Source organism: Tamandua tetradactyla, chromosome 4 (assembly GCF_023851605.1).
Source record: "Tamandua tetradactyla isolate mTamTet1 chromosome 4, mTamTet1.pri, whole genome shotgun sequence".
In the NCBI taxonomy this organism is placed as follows: Eukaryota; Metazoa; Chordata; class Mammalia; order Pilosa; family Myrmecophagidae; genus Tamandua; species Tamandua tetradactyla.
This window is the reverse complement of record NC_135330.1, coordinates 73,807,604-73,830,558: the sequence shown is the minus strand read 5'-3', so window position 1 is coordinate 73,830,558 and position 22,955 is coordinate 73,807,604. Positions and strand designations below refer to the sequence as shown.

General features: G+C 43.0%; 2 protein-coding genes across 5 annotated transcripts in view; one reads left to right on the top strand and one right to left on the bottom strand.

Annotated features, from left to right (window-relative positions):
• Positions 1–12,561, top strand: part of PTPN14 (protein tyrosine phosphatase non-receptor type 14) — a 201,612-nt gene extending 189,051 nt beyond the window's left edge. For all 3 annotated transcript variants that reach the window (XM_077157804.1, XM_077157805.1, XM_077157806.1), the window contains 2 exons: positions 874–1,037; positions 6,164–12,561. In XM_077157804.1, the coding sequence (XP_077013919.1) occupies positions 874–1,037; positions 6,164–6,292 (293 nt within the window). In that variant the 3' untranslated portion in view covers positions 6,293–12,561. The remainder of the gene's footprint in view (positions 1–873; positions 1,038–6,163) is intronic.
• A 7,173-nt stretch (positions 12,562–19,734) lies between these two features.
• The window catches only part of SMYD2 (SET and MYND domain containing 2), a 52,850-nt gene continuing 49,629 nt past the window's right edge, over positions 19,735–22,955 (bottom strand). For both annotated transcript variants that reach the window (XM_077157802.1, XM_077157803.1), the window contains exons 11-12: positions 22,616–22,724; positions 19,735–20,275 (exon numbers count right to left, since the gene is read on the bottom strand). In XM_077157802.1, the coding sequence (XP_077013917.1) occupies positions 20,195–20,275; positions 22,616–22,724 (190 nt within the window). In that variant the 3' untranslated portion in view covers positions 19,735–20,194. The remainder of the gene's footprint in view (positions 20,276–22,615; positions 22,725–22,955) is intronic.

Below are 22,955 nucleotides of genomic sequence, written 5' to 3'. Positions count from 1 at the left end.
TCCTGTTTGCATTCCGGCACTAGGATGAGGTTTGCCAACTCTCAAGGACCCTCGTTCTTTCTTTCCTGAGCTACTGGGAGATCTAAATTAATAATTGATTTTTCCCAGTTTTGGGGCTGGGTGGGTCACATCTATATACGCCTCCCCCTTCTTCTGTGATCATGCTGTTTGCCTTGAAGGCCTGGGGCGCTGTCATTTTTCCTTCACGGCCACCTGGAGCAGTGAGCAGAACCCACCTGCCCTCCCGAGCCAGGCAGATGTGGGAGGGGGGGGCACGGCCCCCTCCACCCAGGCCCGCTGTGCCCCTGGGTGGGTGACTCAGCTTGAGTCACCTGGTATAAAGCCCTTCATGGAATCTGTGCTGAAAAGCAGGCCACCCAAAGCCTATTTTAAAATCTGAAACTGAAGTCAAGCCTCAGCGGACCTTCGCACATCGAGTGGGAGAAAGGAGGAAGGGGCAGATGGATGCTCTCTTCCCACCAGAAATTGGCTCTGGTAGGCGGGCGTTTCAAGGGGACTTAGCTGTTGTTCTGATCCCTGGCTGTTAATAGTAGGAATTGCTGTAAGTAATGTCTAGAATCATCTGCTTGGGGGACTTTGGGATTTGCAGAGGGGAAAACAGAATTTAATTTTTAAAAAAGAACTATTTAATTTAAAGAACACATTCTCCCGTGGACTAATTGACTCCCAGCTGGTCCTTTCTGGCCCCAGGACTGTACAGCGGGCACCAGCCAAATAATTAGTGTCTTGTAAGAAAAGTAAATTATTGTCACCTAAGGGGAGAGAAAAAGGATGCACTATCGTTTTTTTCCCCTGACTTTTATGCAAAGCCAGGTGGGACGTTGGTGACAGGATTTGCGTCTTGCCTTGCAGCGTACCTGGAGGAGATCCAGTCCGTGCGCCGCCACACCAACAGCATGCTGGAAGGCACCAAGAACCGCCACCCCCCGATCGTTGTCCACTGCAGCGCCGGAGTGGGCAGGACCGGCGTGGTCATTCTCTCGGAACTGATGATCTACTGCCTGGAGCATAACGAAGTAAGCCATTCTGGGGTTCTCTCTGAATAGTCTACCGTGGGGACAGGTCTCCTGTACCGTCCAACTTCAGCCTGTGCCCTTCTGTCTCCAGTGGTTCATTTCCATTCCTGACAAGAGTTTTCCGGCACAGGATTCCTAATTTGACTCTGCCATTTAAAGTCTTGATGTTTTGCCTCTCACCACTCTGTGTAGATACCCAGATAAATATGAAGTTGGAGCTAGGAAACATCTAGATAACCTGACCTTAGATGACACACACTCTCAGAAGTCTACACTGTTTTGCAGACAGTCTGGTTTTGTTGCGGGTAATTTTCCACAGTAGGTGATCTGGTGGCACCCAGTTTAGATGTGTCATGCATTTCTAGGATGTGTTTTGGCCTAAATCCTATGTAAAAATGTATATGCTTATGGGTGGCGCCACAGTGGCTCAGTGGCAAAAATTCTCGTCTGCTGAGCTGGAGACCGGGTTCAATTCCCAAAGCCTACCCATGTGAAGAAAAAAAAAAAAATGTGTGTGCTTTCAAAATGATTAGTTGTTTTTGTTGGTCTCCACAGTGAGGTTTTTTATTTAAAAGGGTTATGTCTACTACTGGTAGACCTAGCAGTTGTGTGATGTGGCAGCCCAGGGCAGGTAATCTGAGTACCCCAGTAATACTTGTCTCTGCATTGGCTGGAAGCCTTGGCTCTTCCCCTGGAGAAATGGGCTGCTGAGCTGGTATTCTTTTACTGCAATAGAATTAGGGAGCCACACTGAGAGGCTTTCCATTTAGCATGGATCAGGGAAACAGCATTCAAAGTCTCAAGAACCATTCCTCTGTTTAGATGGGGCTGTGCAGTTTTTAAAGGTCCATGTTTAGTCTCTGAGTTGGTCCTCGTAGCAGCTGTGTAGGGCAGCCAGGCACATGGGTGCGCCTCCAGCCTCAAGGATGGGAGAACTGAGGCCCAGAAACAGTGACATGACTTGCTAGTGACTTGTGGCTCTTCAGCAGTGGTGCAACAGCACAAGGTGAGGTCTCTACCTCGTGGTCCAGAGTGATTTCCAGGCATCACTCTTCCTCCAGATACACGGGGTCATTGGTTCTTGTTCCATTTTCAGGTTATACAGCTTGGAAACTAGAAGGAAACTTTTATAGTGGTTGGCTAGTTTTTAAATTAGGGAACCTCATAAAGGACACTCTAGAGAGGAATTTATATTATATGTATTTACTCAATAGTATCAGTAGTTTGAAAATCAGATTAAATATTGTCCCATCAAGTCAGATATATTGAAATTTCCCCCAAAACAATAAATGCTAAATGTAAACACACCCAAAGGATTTTAACCTTCTTGCCTATAAAAAAATTAATTTTGGAAATTTTTTTCGGTCTGTACATACGAAAATACCTGTGCTGCTGAAAAGCAGGAGAGGGGTTATACCAATTGTAGCCCCATATTAAAAAAAGAAAAAAAATCTGGTCAGTGAGCAAATGTCCATCAAGGAATGAGTTGAGATTACATTGAAATTTCAGTTTTTTGTCATTTTGATTCACTCTGTTTCTTTCTACCTCGTCACTGCCAAGAATCCTCTAATACGGTGAATAACTGGCCCCCAAGTCCCACATCCACCCAGTGCCAGGTGATGGGGAGAGAATAGTCAGGCTGCTCACGGCTTCCGCGTACCTGAGCTCACTGGCTCCCCCTGCAGGACCAGGGAGGAAGATCCTCATCATTGCCCCCCACTTAGGTGTCTTTTCTTCCCCCTTGATCACTTTGTCTTCAAGTTCCCCTTCTTTTCTCCAATCCCTGCACCTTTTCCTCTGCTCCCTCTTCCCCTTTTTAACTTGAGACATTGTTCAGGCCATCTGGCCTGGCATGAACAGTTGTTCTGAGCTCTTTGGATGCCCATCAGCGGCCGAGCCTCAGTGATGCAATGGCATGAGGGCTCAGGGACACCAGATATCGTGGAGACCACAAACACTCGTCAGAGCCAGCACCGTGCTGAGCCAGGGATTCGGCCGGTAGGGCCTCCCTTGGGCTTGGCGTGGGATTGGCGTGATTGAGTTCTCTATGGTGTGTCCCAATATAGCAGATTTCCTCAATACCCAATTGCATGTCAGAACATTTCTTTGCTGGAACTTGGTCAGTCCAAAAAGAACTTCTGTTCCCATTGATATTCAGAGATAGCAGGATGACTCATATTTTTCATTTCCTTTGCCCTAGCACAAATATAGCCAGCCTTATCTGTCCTATTTCCCCTAATTGCTATCGGTAGATGTTGGGGGGAGGGGGGGACTCTACTTTGTTCTGATGCCGTTTCAAGGTCTGGTTAGTAAGATTCAAGTTCCTATTTCAGGAACTTGAGAAGAGTGGAACAAAGATTTTGATAAAGAAGTAGGAAATCACGTGCTCTGTTCTCTTGTGTAAACTTTAATCATGTGCTCTGTTCTTCTGTGTTACCTTCTTGTTTTCTTTCCAAGGCTTCTGGACTTAACATATTTTATATTTTAGCCTGTAATTCATAGGGTTTTTGTCTTTAAAATTGCTTTTCTTTTTCCTTGACTTTTCCTTCTTAGTCTCATCGTTAACATAGAAAAGTTGAGCACAAACAATGAAGCAGACATTCTTAAGATGGGATCGGGTGGCTGTTAGAATGGAAGAGACCGCTTTCCTGGGCTACTCTGATAAGCCTCTTTGTGGCTATTGCTTTTGCTCACTGAGTGTCATATGACAGTAAGATGTGAAAGTAACATTCTAATACCTATACCTTTTTCCCAGAAAGCACTAGATTTATGCTTGGAGTACTGTCTTCTTGGCCCCATGGATTCCGCTCTTTCTCCCAGATTAGACAATTTTAAAAAGGTCAGGTTCTCATTAGCCAAAGAGCACATATCTTGATCTTGCATTTTTGAATAAATGCTCCCCCCTTCATAGAATGGGGAGGAGAAAATGCCTTCCAAGCAAGATTGAGCAAAGGTCAGCCGCCTCCTCATGCCTTGGGTTCTGGACAGTTGGCCTCAAAACCTGTGAGGGTGAAGCTTCAAGGCAGCTGGGACCCTTTTCTTGAAGAACAGGAGAATCTTTGCCTTGTCCTCAGTGGCCCCGTATCAGATAACATACTGTCTTTGGGGCTGAGTCTTACAGGCTCTTGGAGTGGGAATGATGGTGATGGTGATGGTGATGGTGATGGTGATGGTGATGGTGATGTGATGGTGATGGTGATGGAGATGGTGATGGTGATGGAGATGGTGATGGAGATGGTGATGGTGATGGAGATGGTGATGGTGATGGAGATGGTGATGGTGATGGAGATGGAGATGGTGATGGTGATGGAGATGGTGATGGTGATGGAGATGGAGATGGTGATGGTGATGGTGATGGTGATGGAGATGGAGATGGTGATGGTGATGGTGATGATGATGGAGATGGAGATGGTGATGGTGATGGTGATGATGATGGAGATGGTGATGGAGATGGTGATGGTGATGGTGATGGTGATTGATGGTGATGGTGATGGTGATGGTGATGATGATGATGATGGTGATGGTGGTATCATGAGGAATATAGTGTCAACAATGAAAATTTAAAAAGCTAAACTGTATTTAGTGCTAAGCAGGCACTGTTGTAAGCACCTTGCAAGTATTTACTCAGGTAGCCTTCACAGCTGCCCCATGATGTTAGGCCTGGTAGGACCCTTGTTTCACAGAAGAGAAGCTGAGACACGGGTAGACGAAGTTACGTGCCTTCATCCCACATCTAGGAAGTGGCAGAAGTGGGATTGCGCTGATGAAGCCCATCCCAGAGCCCCTTACTCCTGACTCCCGTGTGTTCCTACCTCTCTATTCAGAGCCATTTTCTTTACCCTTTTATCGGCAGTGCCCCGTCCAGGATGATGTTTCTCAAACATTACATTAAGTCCATTACTGGGTGGCTCTAGGTTGAATATCATGGCAGTAGTAGCTTTGGAGTGTAATTTAGACACCAGCTACCATCAGAATCTTATAGGCTGCCTCTTCCCAAGGATTCAAATACCTTTTTTATTTCTCTTATTACCCAGGAACTTGACATTGTCCCTTTTAAACTTACTGTGTGTTTTATTGCCTAGTTGGTTTTGGAGAGGAACAACTAATATGAATGGCCCATGATGTCTTACAGTTACACAGAGTTGGGAGAATAGCTGAAAAAATATACTTTTAAAGTTTGAAGTTCCCCAAGTGAAAAAAGGTGTACAGCTGAGTTTCTGTTCTTTAATTTTGGATGTTTTTCTGGGTTGTGAGCAACCAGAGTGTGGGGGGCATGCTGAGGTCGTGCTGGCATCATGGCTCAGGGGCATTTCTGCTGTGCCAGCCCCTGCTGGTGCAGGGTGGAAATGATGCGGAGTAAGGGGACACCAGAGCAATCCTTTCGGTTGAAAAGCATTTTACGGTCTCAAAGAGTTTACATTTGCAATTTTACTTAATACTCAAAATGCTTTTAGTTAATGGCTTTTACTCCAAACATGACTGGGGTTCAGAGATTGCACTTAGACGTTTTTAGAGGCTTACACATAAATTATCTAACTTGATCATGCCAGCAGTCCTATGAGGTAGCAGTGGGGGTAATTGTTCTCATTTTATTAATGTTAATAAAATAACAATGACTGTGGTGTATTTAGAACTTACTGTGTGCCCAACGCTGTGCTCAGTGCTTTACGTGAATCCCATCTTTTGATCCCGTGTTATTGCTGAGGAAACTGAGCTTTAGAGAATGTAATTAGCATGAGCAAGATCTCCCTGCTGTTAGAGGAAAGCATCCTTATCCTGATTTTATAGATGAAGAAACTAAAACCCAGAGATGCAAACTGAAGTGCCCCAGGATCCCAGCCCTGGGCCGCGGTCTTGTTGACAGCACCAGTCAAGGTCAGCTCCAGGCCTCTGTGTTTTATCCAGTGGACTACTCTGTATTAAGAATATTACACCAGTGATCTATGGCCACCAGGTTCTCCAGTTGTCGGAAATAGACTCTTTGGTTGGTGAAATATAGAGCAGCAGGTCCTTTGTCTTGTAGCAGTGCATGGCCATGAGTGAATGCATCCTGGATGAGGGAGAGAGGAGGGGCCCCAGGGAAGGTTCCCATCTCAGGGTCTTGTGCTTTTTCTCTTTTCCTGCAGAAGGTGGAAGTGCCCGTGATGCTGAAGCTCCTCAGGGAGCAGAGGATGTTCCTGATCCAGACCATCGCTCAGTACAAGTTCGTCTACCAGGTCCTCATCCAGTTCCTCCAAAGCTCCAGGCTCATCTGAGCTCTCCAGACCGAGCTCCAGGGACAAGGACCCCGTCCCTCTCGCAGAGGCAGAAGCACCTCCAGACAACAGCTGTCCCCCAGCAGGGTGTGAATGGCTGGCAGCAGGCAGGCCACCGGGTCTCTGAGGACAGACGCCAAGATGATTCATAGATAAGCATCGTGTATTATTTTATATGAGATAATTTATTTTTTCCCCCTTTGGAATAACTTTTGTGACTTATTGTAATACAGCATTCACAAGACAGTGCTTTTCATTTGAACCACATGTTAACTGATCTGCATTGTGATATGTCAGTAGGGAAGGTGGTGGATCATTTGGGGAATGGAGGCGTAAGGGAATACACCTCTTAGGAAGTTACAGCCACACTGGTAACCAACCCTGAAATTTATCCGCCGAACTCTTCATGTCGAAATGGCCAGAAAATGACATCATCCCAAAGTGAAAAGGGCCACGACCCTTTCTGTAGAAGAAAATTCTATTCTACAATGATTTTGTTTTGGCTTGTGAGCCTTGATGGACAGTTGGTTTCATCTCTTCTTCCTTTCTTTGTTGGTTTCCGCATGCACGCACGTACGCACGCGCTTGAGTTAAAGGCAAGGATAGACAGAGAAAATGCTCCCTTCAAGGGTGCAGTAATTATGTCTTCCAGACAGAACAGGGAACTCTGCTGTATCTTACTTAACCAGTCCACATTCTGGGTTTGGAACCTGTACCTCCCTGCCGGGGATTGTGCCTTGGTTATTTGCTGCTTCTCCCTCTTTGCTCAGGGGGCCCCAGCCTGCTGGTTTTGAGGCCCTGGGCCAGGCCATCTGTTCAGTGAGGCCTCTTGCCTGATGAGAGGGGATAATGGACCAGAGTGGAAAGAGGGACAGGCAGGCCTTTGATAATTTTTCTTATTTAGAGATGATATTTGTGCTGGACGGGTGCCCGAGGTCAGGGGGCTAGGTACATTCTGTCTTCCCATCAGTCACGAGCCATTGGAAAGGCTATGAAGGAAGCAGTTGGGGAAGCTGACTTAGGGGGGCTGTTGGGTACGTAGGGAGCACACAAAAGCGTGCTCGCCCACTGTGTGGTCATCCCCTCCAGGCCTTGGCCTGCCAGAGCCGAACTAATCCCATTTGTGACCTGTAGTCCAAATCTTGGCCCACTTTATGAAAGGCGGCGAAATTGGTCTCTCACAGAGTCCTTTGCTGCATTCCTGGTCTCCGTATAACCCAGGTCGGTTCTTAGCTTGTTTCTTCCTTGTGACTTCATTGATCACTGTCCTTCTGAACGCCTTAGGTGAGTGTACAACAAATCATGTTCCACACATCGTCCCTCTTGCTGAATTTTTGGGAATTTTCCTCTCTGCTGTCTAGTTCTTCTTGAACACAACTTTTTAGTTGTGGTCTTGTTCTTAGAATTTACCATGCAGGTGTTCTATTTTGCCTTCCTCTGTTACTCCCCTTCTTAGGAGAGCTGTAAATATAAAGAAGAAACAGCATCAAATTAACCAGAAAGAGCATGTCTTTGTGACTTCCTGTTGCCACATTCTGGCACACAGGTATGAAATCAGGTTTCTCATGAACCACTTCGGAATGCAGATCAACCCAGTCTCTCCTCTGAGCATGGGTTGTGGTGGTTGTATGCTTAGAGTCCGAGTACTTGGATATGGTGGGGTTTTCTTCTTCCTCCAAGGGCTGAAAAGTTAGTCAAGCAGGTTAATTTCAACAGGGGTTTGGACAGTCTAGAGTTTTGGTATACTGGGAAAAAAAACCCCAAAACACGTATTAAGTGTATTTTCAGTGGGACAGAACTTTTAACCACACTATCTGAAGCTCTGAACTTGATCACCGACCAGCAAGGAAGTAGTTGTCTCCTTTCCTTAGAGACTTTTCATCTTTGGGGAACTCTGCTGTTAAGGATGTTTTAACAGTTGGCATGCAGTTACTGGTTTATTGCATGATGGACAGAATCAGTATTTATCTTTTTTTTTCTTAGGTCCCAACGGAGCACTGTTAGAAAGTCTCACACGGGCAGCATGCAGATCTGGTGTCTCTTTGAGCCCATCACTTAGGGGGCTTCATTTAAAACCAGTTCACTGTTCTCACATAATGTTACACATATTTTCATTAGTGCACAAAATGCAGGGGAAACGTAGGTTTAATAGTCAGTTCCCGAGCTGAAGTGTATATTGAAAACCAAAGAAAAACATTTAAAAGCTATTCCACATACTTCATTTTTAAAAACAAATGCTTTTAGTTCTTCAGCACATTTTGCATTCCTTTTCCCATCTCCAGCAAATGCCAGCATATCTCCTGTTAAATTAGCAGCAACCATTTAAAGTCCTTTCAGTGGCATCTGCATAATAATTGCCCAGAGATGCTTTATATCCGGGAAGCAAGCCAAGGAATAAACCTTGAAGCAAAGTGTATTAAATTAGTTATCTAGTTAGAGCTTTTGGAATGATTTCCTGATGATGTATCAAGTCTGAAGCTGGAGCTGTCGGATTCTATTGCTGCAGTTTGGATTTGAAGGGAGAAAATTGAAAATGGAGGGGGGAAGAAAGAGACCATCTCATAGCAAAGCCATCATAACACTGTCAGGCTTCTGATTCTGCCGTTTTCTAGTTGAAATATTTTGTTTCTTTCATCTGCACTCACTTGGGCACACTGACCCATAGAGTTCATCCTTGTTTACTGTAGTCTGTGCCTGCATCACAGGCATGAGTTTGATGTCTTCATCCTTAGGATAAGGATGCGATGAGACTGCCAGCAAAGCCACAGCTGAGCTTTATTCGGTGTCATTTGAGTTCCACAGAGACATCTTTTAGTAAGAGTCTCTGGTAGCATTTATGTTTATGCACACCTCTGTCCCTGGATAGGAAAAAAAGGGAGGCAGGAGTTAGCTGCATTAGAGAGGAATGTCAAACATTGATTTCTTTGTGGAGATTTAGGGGGAGTGAGCTTCTCTACTCATTTGGAGGTGTCAAGATCAGGGAAGGTGGAATCATCTCCATGTGGGATGTTTTAAATAACAAGCTTTTGAGAAGCTTAAATTGAGAGATTTTTGCTTCTACATCCTTTGTGGTCCTAGGTGGAAGAGGAACTAATTTTTAGATTGCCCTTAAGCTGTTGTTGTTTTCTAAGAGCCGTATGGCTGTCCCTGGTCCCCTCTCCATCAGCCTGGATAGATGACTCTTTGTAGAAACTACTAGGAGGTCCTGTGAGATGCAGCCGCCTTTGTGTTTCCATTATAGACTCAGGTGGGTATTTTTATCCAGGGGACCATCTTTCTTATCTTTTCCAGTTTAACATCTTCTCTCCCAAGACTAGGTCTTCATCCGAGATTCAACTTTAAAGTGTCCATGCGTCTGGCATTGCGAGTCTGGCATAAATCTATTACTTGGACTGGATAATTTATCACTGTTTGGTGCAGTAAAGGGAAGGATGTGAATCACTTCCTACAGTTCAGTGCTTCAGGTGGTCCTCCCATTTTAAAAATAAATTGGAGGACATTTTGCTATAAGATGGAAGAGCTAGAGCCAGTATATGGCCTGACCATGACTGGTATCTGTGTAGAAAGTCACTTCCTTCTGCCACATTCTGGGCCACCAGGATCATTCTTTCCAAAAGCGTCATATAAACTTTCCCCATAAAGAGGGGGAGGGAGAGGAGGCAGAGGCTTTCAATCAGCCCTGCCGATGGTATTGAAAAGTTCATTGATTCGTGATCTTCCCTACCTCCCTTTTTACAGAGTGATGCAAAGTAGGAAGCGGTGCCCCCGGGAAAGACTGTGTGGCTTGCACTGTGCTCTCTTTTCACTCTTTCTTACATTTTTAGCTGAGTCCTCACTGTTGAGATAGACCTTGACGAGCGTCGTGGGTTTTGGTTTGGGGGGTATCAGATCTGCCTGGTTTGGCTGCTTTGAGTGCTGTCTCCCTTTGCTTGCTGCTGGTGGTGCTTCCATTGCCTGCAGGCTTGCACATCCACACGGTTCCCAGAGTTAGCCACCCCAGCTCCCAACCTTGACTCCTCTCTCCTGAGATCGGGGGGTGCTGCGGAGTGCATTCCATTACGGCAAGTCGTGTCTGTAATCGGGGCAAACTGGGAGGATGTGATAGAGCAACTGAGTTGTCCCTGTCTCATCGGCGGACATGGTCAGGACTGTTTTGTCATGGCGCCATCTTCATTCCAAGAGCACCTTAGGGCTCGGGTGACCCGGCGTTTTTTCATTTGCTTTGTGGATCAACTCTTCCAGTACGCTTTTCTTTCTCTTGGTTACCTACTCCCTTTTAGCTACAAAATAGTTAAAACTGTTCAGAGTGAATCAGTGTCTTTTACCTCTCCAAAATATGAGATTAGGAAAATCTTGTTTTAATAGAAAAGCTTATGAAGTTTGAAGTAATAAAAACCAGTAAATGAAAATTACCAGAATGAAAATAGTGAAATCACCATCAGCAACAGGGAAGCTGCCATTACCCACCCTTCTCTTCCCTTTATCACTGAGTCTTGGAAGAAATAAAAGAAAAGATAGCTTATCTCCAATATTTAAAGTAGTTATGGCAACACTATTTACCATTATAGCGAGACCATCCACAATCAGTGATCACATCTGGTGTGGTGACCGAGGTAATCAGAAAAAGAGGTTTCTGGCTTTTTCCTGCTGAGCCATCTTTCCTTGATCAGAGCCTCTTTATTCAGATTGGTCCGTGTGTGGAGAACCAGGTTAACCGCTGAGCTCCCCAGGAAAGTTTGCGATTTGTCTTGTCACGTCTCAGTTATCTAGGGAGGGGTAGGACAAACCGTTTACCCAGTCTGTAGGTTATCGTGTTCTTTCTTCCTCTCCCTCCTTGCTTCAGGGAAACCCAAGTGCCATCTCACCTGACAAGGTTTCCTAAGAGAAAGCTGAGAAGATCACACTGGGCTCTTTTTGTGCCTTGGGTAGAAACTTTTCCCCAAATCTCAGGAAACCTGCTTTGAGTTTAGCCCTGGTGGCTCTCAGATCAGTGATGCCAGCATTCTCAGGGGCCTCCCGATTGCAGTATTAGCTAATCAGTACCTTCAGCATAGAACTCTAAGCTCTAAATCAGGGCCATTTGTTTCAGTTTGAACATTGTAAAAGTTTACTGCAATTTCCTTGCTACTGTTTGGAATCTTAAAACCCACTAGGACCTTATCCTTTCATAGGTAATTCTCTTCATGAGAGATGATTTCCTGTATATTGTCTTTTGTTCCTTCTGCTTTAGGATACTTAAAATGGCCAGGGAAGAGGGAGGTTTACATATGCAGATGACTATTAAATGTATAACCTTTAGGATACTTAAATTGGCCTGGGAAGAGGGAGGTTTACATATGCAGATGACTATTAAATGTATAACCTTCTGTAACTTGGGTTGCATCAGATAACAGGCTAATCTAGTTTGTTTCACTGGACTATGGTATTCAACTTAATTCAGTATTTTTATATGTACTTCGGTCTGTGTTTTATAAAATGTTGTAAATTGTATAATTGAAAACAGTTGACACTTCACAGGTTTTTTATTTTGAAACAATGTATAGACAAGTCCCCAATTCACAAACCAGTTCTTAAGATTCTTTGGTCAATCCACAGTAGCCTACCAATTTACAGCACAGCTGGAAAGGTGGCTGAAGCACAGGGCTGCCCCTGTGATTGGCTTTGGTGGTCTGACCGGGGAATTTAACTTCTACCTATTACACTGCTGTTAAAAGAAATGCATTCCAGGTTGGGGTTAAGATCCTGAGAACATGCTGTCCCTATGGCAGCCACTTGCTACCTTGCAAGGTGAAAGCCCAGTGTCTCCACCATCAAACTGCAGTTGTAAGAGAGGAGGGGGGCAGAAAAGTTTTTAGGACATTCCCTAGGTTAGGGTGTAATTTTACAGTACCCAAGTCAACTTTACTTTGGTATAAACTCCCTGTCAATTTAATAATATTAAAAGCCTTAAATAAAACTATGCATGCTATTCTATGCGCTATTTTATATCAGTAAATAAGCTTATGCTTGCCAGTTTTATATACAATTGTCAGGTATATAGAACTGACTTTTGACAGTATTTTTTGCACTGTTTCTTACCTGTTTTTATAAAGTCTTATTTAGATATTGGTCTTGGTTGTGTATTGTTTTATGTTCTCACTGCCCTTGTTATTTCTGTAAAATGTTTCATATGTGCCTTTACCAAATGTGAGATCTTCATTCTAACCTTTTTTTTGTAAAAGATATCTATTGATTTCCATATGCAATAAACCTTTTTTTTTTCCAAAGAAAACCATTGAATCTTCTCATTCTTTTCTGTACTATGGATGTTGCATTAGTTAAAGCACACGTCTCTTACTTTTAGTATTATTTTCATTGGCAAAGGGGCCTGGGGAATTTTGCTTTTTTCACTTTTTTAAAAGCATATGTATATCGTGTATCTCCTTTTTAATTCCTGCATAACTTAATGACATTGAAGATTTAAATTGAAATTCCCAAAGTTGTTATTGTTAAGGGAAACCTGAAAGAAGTGGGTGAGCACTAGGCAAATGGAGTGAAGAATACGTAGAAATGGGTCTTTCTCACAAATACAATGACAAAACTTTATTAAACAACAGCATCTTCCACCCCACCCCACCCCAAGACTGTCTTTTACTCAGATATCAAACTGTTGACCTGGAAAAGGCAGGCACCTGACTGCCAGAGAAGACCCCAAATTCTTGTTTTGTCTTTATGCTTTATAAAAGTTCAGCTCACTTCTTGGTTTAAAGGTAACTGCCCTGCTCCAGATTGCCAGCCAAACACCACAGTACATACACAACGCACCCCTCATAAAGAGGGTGGGCACTTCATGCATCTTTCATAAGCAACAGGGCAATACAACAACTTCTGTTGAGTAATCCATTCACAACCCCTGTTGCTGCATCAGATGTTACTTTTTAATATTCTTTCCCAAAAAGGGTCATTCAGAACTATTAGAGGTTTCTACCTATTAAAATGCACTAAGTCACTCTTGGATAAAAGGATGTGGCAAGCAACTTTAAACATAGAAATAATTCCATGTATATGGTTACTGGCAACAAAACAGAATTCTTGAAAGAAAAGCAATGTAACTTAAAAAAAGATAATAGACTAAATATCTCAAAGAAAATCAAGAGATATCAAGTGGAATGGCAAGAGGCCAGGTACACTAATTTATCTTTTTTGGGCTGAGTTAATAGACCCAGTCCAAGGCTAAGATAGCATCCACAGTGAGACTTTGTTGAATCCTGGGATTTGGCAAGTCTGCTATAATGAAGATACATTTATGTAAACAGGCATACCTTGGAGATACTGTCAGTTTGATTCCAGCCCATCTCAATAAAGTGAATTTTGCCTTAGGGTAAATCACACGATTGTTTTGGTTTCCCAGTATATATAAAAATTGTGTTTACACTGTAGTCTCTTAAGTGTGTAACAGCATATGTCTTTCAAAAAAACAATGTACAGACCTTAATTTAAAAATGCTTCATTGCTAAAAAATGCTGACCATCATCTGAGCCTTCAATGGAGCACAATCTTTTTGCCGGTAGAGGATCCTGCATTGGTGTTGACAGCTGCTTCCTGATCAGATGGCGGTTGCTGCAGGTTGGGGTGGCTGTGACAGTTTCTTAAAACAAGACAACAGTGAAGTCTGCCACATCAGTCGACTCTTCATGAAAGATTCCGTAGCATGCAATGCAGTTGTATGACATTTTACCCGCAGAACTTCTTTCAAAATTGGAGTCACTCCTACAAATGCTGCTTCTGCTTTACCAGCTAAGTTTATATAATATTCTACAACTTTGTTGTCATTTCAACAATGTTCACAGCATCTTCATCAGGGAGTAGACTCCATCTCAAGAAATCATTTTCTTTGTTCATCCGTAAATAGCATCCACTCTACCATTCAAATTTTGAGGTTATAGCAATTCAGTCACATCTTTAGGCTCCACTTCTAATGCTAGTTGTCTTGTGATTACCCTCCCATCTGCAGATACTTCCTGGAGTCATGAACCCCTCCAAGTCATCCATAAGGGTTTGAATCAACTTCTTCTGAACCCGTTAATATTGATATTTTGACCTCCTCCTGTGAATCACGGATGTTTTCAAAGGCATCTAGAATGACGAATCTTGTCCAGATTTTCAGTTGACTTTTCCCAGATCCATCCGAGGATTCACTATCTATCACAGTTATCGCCTTACAAAATGTATTTCTTAAATAAGACTTGAAAGTCAAAATGCAATGGTGGCTTAGTAGCAGAGTTCTCACCTGCCATGCTGGAGACCCGGGTTCGATTCCCAGTGCCTGACCATGTTAAAAAAAAAAAAAATGCTTGATACATACACTGCAGAATGGATGTGGTGTTAGCAGGCGTGAAAATAACATCCATCTCACTGTACATCTCCATCAAAGCTCTTGGGTGACCAGGTGCTTTGTTGATAAGCAGTAAGATTTTGGAAGGAATCTTATTCTGAGCAGTAGGTCTCAGCAGTGGTTTTAAAATACTCAATAAGCCATGCTGTAAACAGATGTGCTGCCATCCAGGCTCTGTTGTTCCATTTATAAAGCACAAGCAGAGTAGAGTTAGCATAATATTCAAGGGCTTAAGATTTTTGAAATCAACTTAGAATCACCAGCTACGGTGGCCCTTAACAAGAGAGTCAGCTTGTCCTTTGAAGCCAGGCATTGACGTCCCCTCTCTAGTTAGATGGCATCTTCTTCCAATAGAAGGCGGTTTTGTCTACATTGAAAATCTGCTGTTTAGCGTGGTCAACTTCTTCAATTATCTAGCCTAGATCTTCTGGATAACTCACTGCAGCTTGCTTCTACATCAGCGGTTTCAGCTGCTTCACAGAGGTAGCGGCTTTCCTTAAACCTCATGAACCCACCTCTGCTAGCTCCACCCTTTCTTTCTGCAGCTTCCTCACCTCTCTCAGCCTTCCCAGAACTGCAGAGTTAAGGACTTGCTCTGGATTAAGCTGTAGTTTAAGGGAAAGTTGTGGCTGGTTTGATCTTCTATCCAGACCACTAAAACTTTCTCCATATCAGCAACAATGCTGTTTTGCTTTCTTTTCATTCAAGTGTTCACTGGAGTAGCACTTTTAATTTCCTGCAAGAATTTTTCCCTTGCATTCCCAACTTGGCTAACCATCTGGCATAAGAGCCGTAGCTTTCCACTTGCCTTCCTCACCAAGCTAATCATTTCTAGCTTTTAATTTAAATTGAGAGACCTGCGACTCTTCCTTTCATTTGAACACTCAGAGGCCAATGTAGGGTTATTCACTGGTCTAATTCCAATATTGTTGTGTCTCAGGGAACAGGCAGGTCCAAAGAGAGGGAGAGAGATGCGGAACTACCAGTCAGTGGAGCGGCCAGACACACACAAGCTTTGCCAATTAAGTTCTCCATCTTATATGGGTGCAGTGTTTGTGGGGCTCCCAACAATTACGATGGTAACATCAAAGCCCACAGATCACCATCACAGATACAATAATAATGACAAATACAAAAGATTGTGAGACTTACCAAAATGTGACCCAGAGACATTAAGTGAGCACATGCTATTGGAAAAATGGCGCCAACAGGCTTGGTTGATGCAGGGTTGCCACAAACTTTCAATTTGTAAACACCACAATATCTGCAAAGCACAATGAAGCAAGGCACAATAAAACAAGGTATGCCTATATATTTTTTGTGTAGATAAATGGGAAAAGTAGAGTTTTTTTCATGTAACTTACAGATATAATGGCAACTAGTAGACCTATTAATTGCTATACAGAGACTATTACTGGGGATTAGGAAGAAAATTTAAAAAAAAGAAGAAAAGGAAATCCCAAAAAACAAAGATAAATATAAGAAACACTAACAAGAAAAATATACACATAAACACATAAAAATATGCAATAAAATGACAATAAAAGGATCAAACATCTATTTTATGTAATTTAACATTTTTTTCTTTAATAAAAATAAATGGGAGAGGGTGGACCACAGTGGCTCAGTGGCAGAGCCTGCCATGCCAGAGACCCTGGTTCAATTCCCGGTGCCTGTCTATGCACTAAATAAATAAATAAACAAACAAACAAACAAATAAATAAATAAACGAATGGGAGAAACTCACCAGACTTACCAGTTAAGAACATAATAGAAGAAAAAAGCCTATTCCTAAAAGCTACAGCAAGCAGAAAGTCTAAGAATTAAGAAGTAATGTGTCAGAGCTGTGTAAATACAACTAAACCCCTTATGAGTTAAAATAAGCTGATAAATTCACCTAGCACTTGGAAAGATTCCTGTTGTGATGAAACTGGTCCTCTCTAAAATCACTAAATCTGATGCGATGCTAATAAAAATCACCACAGGACCCTGTGGGGTAGGTGGGAAGAGACTGAGAGAATACTTGTTGAGATGATTCTAAAGTTAATTTGGGTTAAACATGGAATATTAAAAAAAAAATTGATAGGAATACAGAAGGGTTAGTCCTATTAAATACTAAAAGTTTTGCAGTACAACATAAATTGAGAGTATTTCATTGGAACAGGAATAGATAAATGGAATGAAGAAGTACAAAAATATACCAAAGTCTTGTGGGAATGATAATGGTAGAATTTAAAATCAGTGGGGGAGAAAAAAAAAATCAGGGGGGAAACTAAATTATTCAATAGATGATGATGGCATAAGTGGCTAGCAATTTCGAAAATTAAAATTTACTAAATAATACAACTGGATCCCTTGCTATTAAATGAAAAATTCCAGGTAGATCAAAGATTTAAATGAAAAAGTTGTGGGTATTTTTCACCTAAATGTGAAAAAAATCTGCCTTTTTATAGCAAGTGTCATAAAAATGAAGTTAATGGATGAGGGGCGAAATGTATTTTCAGTACACAGCAAAAAGCTATTACCCCAATATACATTGATTGTCATAAATTATTATGAAAGACATGAACAAAACAGTAAAATAAGCAATGACCAGAAGAAACACAATCCTAAATAAAAAAATATACTCAACCTCACTAAGGAAGAAATGTGTATAAAATGCTCTTTCATACATAACATTGGCAAGTTTTTTAAAAAATGATATTACATGTTACAAGGGTGAAGGGCAATGCATACTATTAAATCCTGTTGGTACCTAATTTTAAAATGGGAAGTGGCTAGCTCTATTCAAATTTTAAAAGTCCCTACTATTTGACCCTGAAATTCTACTTATTTTAGGACTCTATCCCAAAATATGCTACTATACATCAGCAAAGTTATGTCTAAGATTAGCCATTGAAGCATTGTTTGCAATAACAAAAAATGGGGAAAAAATGTATGTCCTTAAATGGAATGATGGAGATTATGATGTGGTTTAATGCAATATTCTGCCTTTAGAAAGAATAAGACAACTATGTAAATGCCGAAATGAAGAGAGGTCCATGGCATATTAAGTCAGAGAATATTACAAAATAGTATCAGTATCATCCTGTCTCTGTTTTTAAAATAAATTTATGTACATACATTACAAGCATGGAAAAAACTTAGGATCCCATAAAGACAACTGCTTACCAACCGCCTTCCCTCTCAGGGGAGAGGGGCGGTTACCACTTTTTCATATATGTTTATATTTGAATTTCTTATGAAAATGTCTTACTTTTACAATTTTATGAAACCTACAGAGATGGTAGGCTAAGCTTAGTTTATGCTTGGTTCTACTGGATGTAACACTAACCTCCGTGAGCCAGGATCATGCGCATTCGGAGATTTATACAGTGCTTAGTATACAGTAGATGCTCAATAAACAACTTAGTGGGCTTCACTGGACAGGAGACGCATTCTCCCTGTTAAATCCCACCGTATGCAGTTAGCTATGTGTGGGAGAGAGCTGTGTGTGGGGTCGGTGTGTTTGGGGGGGGTGAGGGCGTGAGGGGGTGTTGGGGAGTGGGGGGGGATCGGTGTGTTGGGGGGGTGAGGAAAGGGAGGAAGGGAGGATAACTTACCAGATTTACAGCTGTTTGAGCTGTTTCCAATCATGAAAATGTGAGATAACTAAACTGTAAATTTCAACAGTCCCTAATTATTTTTTTACTCATATTTTTCTTTACTGCATTCTTTATTATTTTTAAAATGACTTTATTGTAAAATATAATATATATACAAAGCAAAGAAAAAAAAACAATTTCCAAAGCACACTTCAACAGGTAGTTACAGAACAGATACAAGTTTGTCATGAGCTACCATTCCATCATCTCAGATTTTTCCCTTTAGCTGCTCCAAAACACCGGAAGCTAGATGGAATACAAATACTGTGATTCAGCAGTCATACTCGTTTGTTAAATTCTATTTTCTCTGTTCTATCTTTTCCTTCTCCTTCGATCCTTCTCCCAATCTATAGGGATCTTTGGGCCCATTCTTACTTTTTCACGTTGAGAAGGGGGGTTAACACTGAAGGACAAGACAATGTGATTAATTGATAATCTTGGAGAGGCTTGTCCCCAGGATTTATCTGACCTAGAAACCCTCCTGGAATTACAGGTTTCAGGAAAGCAAACAGTGCATGAAACTTACAGAGTCTCAGTTCGAGCCCTAGGTGTTCTTAAGAGGTAACAGGAGTGATGTTGGTTGGGGTTTAGCAAACCATGGCAATTAGCACTCTCTAACTGAAGCGTAAGAGTAGCCTCCAAAATAACCTTTTTTTTTTTTTAAAGTTGTAAAAATTTTCTTTATTTTGGGGATGGACCCTGACGCGTTCCTAAAGGAGAGAAAGTTCGTGACTCAGACGGCTTCATAGAACCCTATCAGCTCTCCACTGGAATACGCAGGCCCTCGTTATTGACTGAATCGGGAAGTTCCTCTCTTTGGACCTTGAGACTTTCCAAAAAAAGAAGCATCCCTTCTCTCGGGGCACCACCGCGTGCTGTCTCACAGCGGCTGCTAAAACGCACAACCGCCCAGCCTGCGCGGCTGCCACAAGTTGGGTTCCTGCCGGCCATCCGGCTAGCGACCGGCATTTGCTCCGCAACACAGGGTTGGAAAGGAAAATCTTTTTTTTCCCTTCTCAGGCTTTACCCTGGAGTCTTTCCAAACAAGGAGAACGCTGCATAGAACAATCAACAGAATGAGCTATGGAAAGTTTACTTGGAGACAGACTGGGAAAAGAAAAGAAAAGGAAAAAAAAAAAAAAAAAAAAGCCAAGGAAGCACGCACTAAGCACCTTTTTAAATTTAGGGCACACCAAGCACTAGACAGGAGAATTAACGAGGCTCGTTCTTCCGCGGGGGACGTCTCAGGTCACTTGATGTTTCCCCAGGACAGTGGCCTTTCTCCACGTCCACCTCCTGCCCGGCCGCGCCGCGGACTGCGCACTCCCGGGGCTGCCTGACCCCACGGGTAACCGGGGGCTCCGGCCGTGTAAGCAGAATCAACACTGCTTCTACTCTAGGGGTTGTCCCCCCACCACAGACAGATACGACACAAATCTCAAATACTATCACCGCTTTTTATTCTCTTTCATTTGCACATTCAGATTTGATCAGAACATTGCAAGAGGCGTGAAGGGAAAAATAGCTGCATTTTTTAAACGCAAGCTCCCCAAACAACAGGCACAAAGGAAAAAACAATTGCATGAACAAAAAAAAACAAAAACAAAAAAACTTGCTCTGTCCAGCGTAGATTTTATATTATACGAAACCATGCCATCATCTCTTAGGGAAAAAAAGGCATTCAAAATTTAAATTTGATATTCAGGTTGAAGATTAAGCCCAATCTCCAAGTAATAAGCAATGGGCGAGGTTTTCAGGTCATGTAGTGTTTTTATTCCAAGTATTTTACAGAAATGCTGGAGTAAGGTGTTGAGATGCGAGATATCCCAATTCTTTAAAGCGTCTCCACCAGAACTGAAATAAAAACTCCAATGTTGCATAGTTTCAATGGCTTTCAATTTCCTGCCTTATCTCAGAAATGTAGGGATGATCTTTGCCGTGAGCTATCTCCATGATTGCAATGGCCTGCGGAGAGAGAGGTGACAGAGGATGAGAGCCTGCCACCAGCATCTCCACACCTCCGCCTCTGGGCTATGCCCACGTGAATTCAAGTTGGACTTCTCTGCTCTAAGGCACAGGATTCAAACAGGCTTTTTAGGACCCACGTCCTCCCCCTGGACTGGCTTTTTCTGAACCGTCTTGAGTTCGACTATCTGTAACCAACTAGGCACCTACTCTCTACTGCTGAGTAAAACATTCTGCAAAACTATCCAGAGTAGCTGGAGAAAGGATGTCAATAAAATGATTTCATGACATTCTTTTGCCCCAGTGTTCCAGATATTGCAATGGAAAACAAAAAAATGCTTTAGGGCCAGAACTATTTGGCAGTGCTCAATCAAGAAAGCAGGTAATGCTCGGTAGAAAGATACATGTTATGGAGTAGAAAAGTCCGCAGTGAACTGTATATCAAGCCTGTTTGGGGTTCATTTATATTACTGAATTGTAAGACATAATTAAGTCATTTTTCCCTTTCAAAAAGTGAATTTCCTCCCAATAAACAGTCTAAAAAGTTTAAAATAGACGCAGAATTCATCTTGGGAAGTACAGAGAACGTATCTAATAAAGTTTCTTTTTAGTGGAGCAATATAAAAGTGGCAGTTTCCAAAGGCTCCATCACTTCCTAGCTGCGTGACCTTGGGCAACTGACTTAACCACTCTGTGCCTCATTTACATCAAATGTAAAATGGGAATAATACTTACCTCTCAGGGTTGCTAATACACATCCAATATTAAGACTATTGCCTGACATACAGGGAGCATATATCAAATGGGATCTATAACAACTTATTTTGCTCTTTTGTATTCAACTATATGACTAACAGAAAAACTAAATAACTCCCCAAGCAGAGAAGTTTTGATGGGCCATGACTGTGAAAGGCAGTCCTTTCTATTACGCCATTCTCTTCGTAGATCTCAAACCAACAGGCAGGCCAAGAAACTGTGTAAACCTTCAGGTTTCGCCAGTTTTAAGAGGCATTTGTGTCTCTCCTGCCTCCCCTTGCCCTCTGCATGAATTTCAAGACTCATGTTCCTTGCCAGATCTATTCTGTCCTCCTCTCTTATATATATATATATATACATACATTTTAATTTTTTATCATATAATGTAATATATATTCAAAGCAAAGAAAGAAAACAGCAATAGTTTTCAAAGCACTCTTCAGTAAGTAGTTACAGGACAGATCCCAGATTTTGTCAAGGGCAAACCCTGGGGTCTTTTCTCTCTTTTATTTAATTGCTTACCAGCACTCGGCAGTTCTCGAGGTATGAGAAGGCTGCCATTAGGACCTAAAGTGGTTCTTCCTCCCTCAACTTCACTAAGGCAATAACCTGTTATCTTAGAAGACACACTCCACGGTTTAAAAGCTGAAACTTTGGTGCTTAACTCATACTTCTTGCCTGGCTGGGCCCTGACACTTCCACTTGGGATTCCAGTCTTACTCTCATCTTTCCAAAATGCCTATTGGGAAACTCAGGGGAATCTGGGAGGATGAGGCTTCTGGGCTTAGTCAGAACATTTTCTGACAAAGGTATATAAATAGACTGTCCCAAAGATGGCATTGTATTCACTGTTCTCCTCCACACAGCAAACAACAGAGAATGACACTTGGTGCAGTGACTCAGCCACCCTGGGGTGGGGTGGGGGGAGCCGCCCCGCTGTGGGTTTCTCCACGCGATTGGGCTTGGGACTCAGAAGGACTGCAGTTTGAATGAAATATGCTGCTGCGCAACTAACCAGAATGAGCCTCAATTCCTTCAACAGTGAAACTCTCTCACCCCATTTTGTAAGACTTCCAGGATACCCGTGAGGGTGCTGGCATAGAACGGGCACTCAATCAACCACAACGATGAGTCGTAAGTACAGTTTAGAAACTGCAGATGGACAATCCCAGTACAGAACAACTCCATCTGAACCCCATGACGTCGCCACAGCCAGGCACCACCGTTCCACATCTCCTAAACGACAGAGAGCTGGAGGACGTCCCGGGGCCTCAGTGCACTTCCAGCAGTTCACACTGGGGAGGGGCAGTGCCCATCCCGCCCCGGCTGAGGGCTGAGCCTCTGGCCAAGGCCAGGCCCTCCCTCTGTGTGCGTCCTCCCCTGAACGGAGGGCCAGGGCACAAACCCAGAGATAGCTGGGCGCATCTGCTCAACCTACCTCCTCCAGGTCCTCCAGCCAGAGAGTGGCTCTCAGGCTGGTCATTCCCCATCATTTCCCGTCACTCAGAACTGTCAGGCCTATGGAAGTGGGCTGGGGAGGCTGTCCAGGCTTGGGGAATCCTACCGCGGCATCCTAAGACATACCTTTTTCAGGGCTTTCTCTCCTGCAGCTTTGTTTTCCAGGCCTAGGTACAACCTTCCTAGCTTCAACCACATGGAGGCCACGTTGAGGGAGTACAAGGGATAATGCTTACTGGAAGACGAGAAAAGACAGCGAGACCACCTGGTCAGGGCCTGCAGAGCAGCCCACAGGCCGGATGCGGAGAGCCCCCATGGCTGCTGAGCTTCCGGCGGAACTCTCCACGGCAGCCACGCGCCATGCCGTGCACAGAGGGCTCCCCGCGGCCCTACGGCTGCAGGTGCACTTCATCTGAACGCAGTTCATGGGTTTCTGAAAAGCTAAGAAAAACTGCTGCAGAAATCG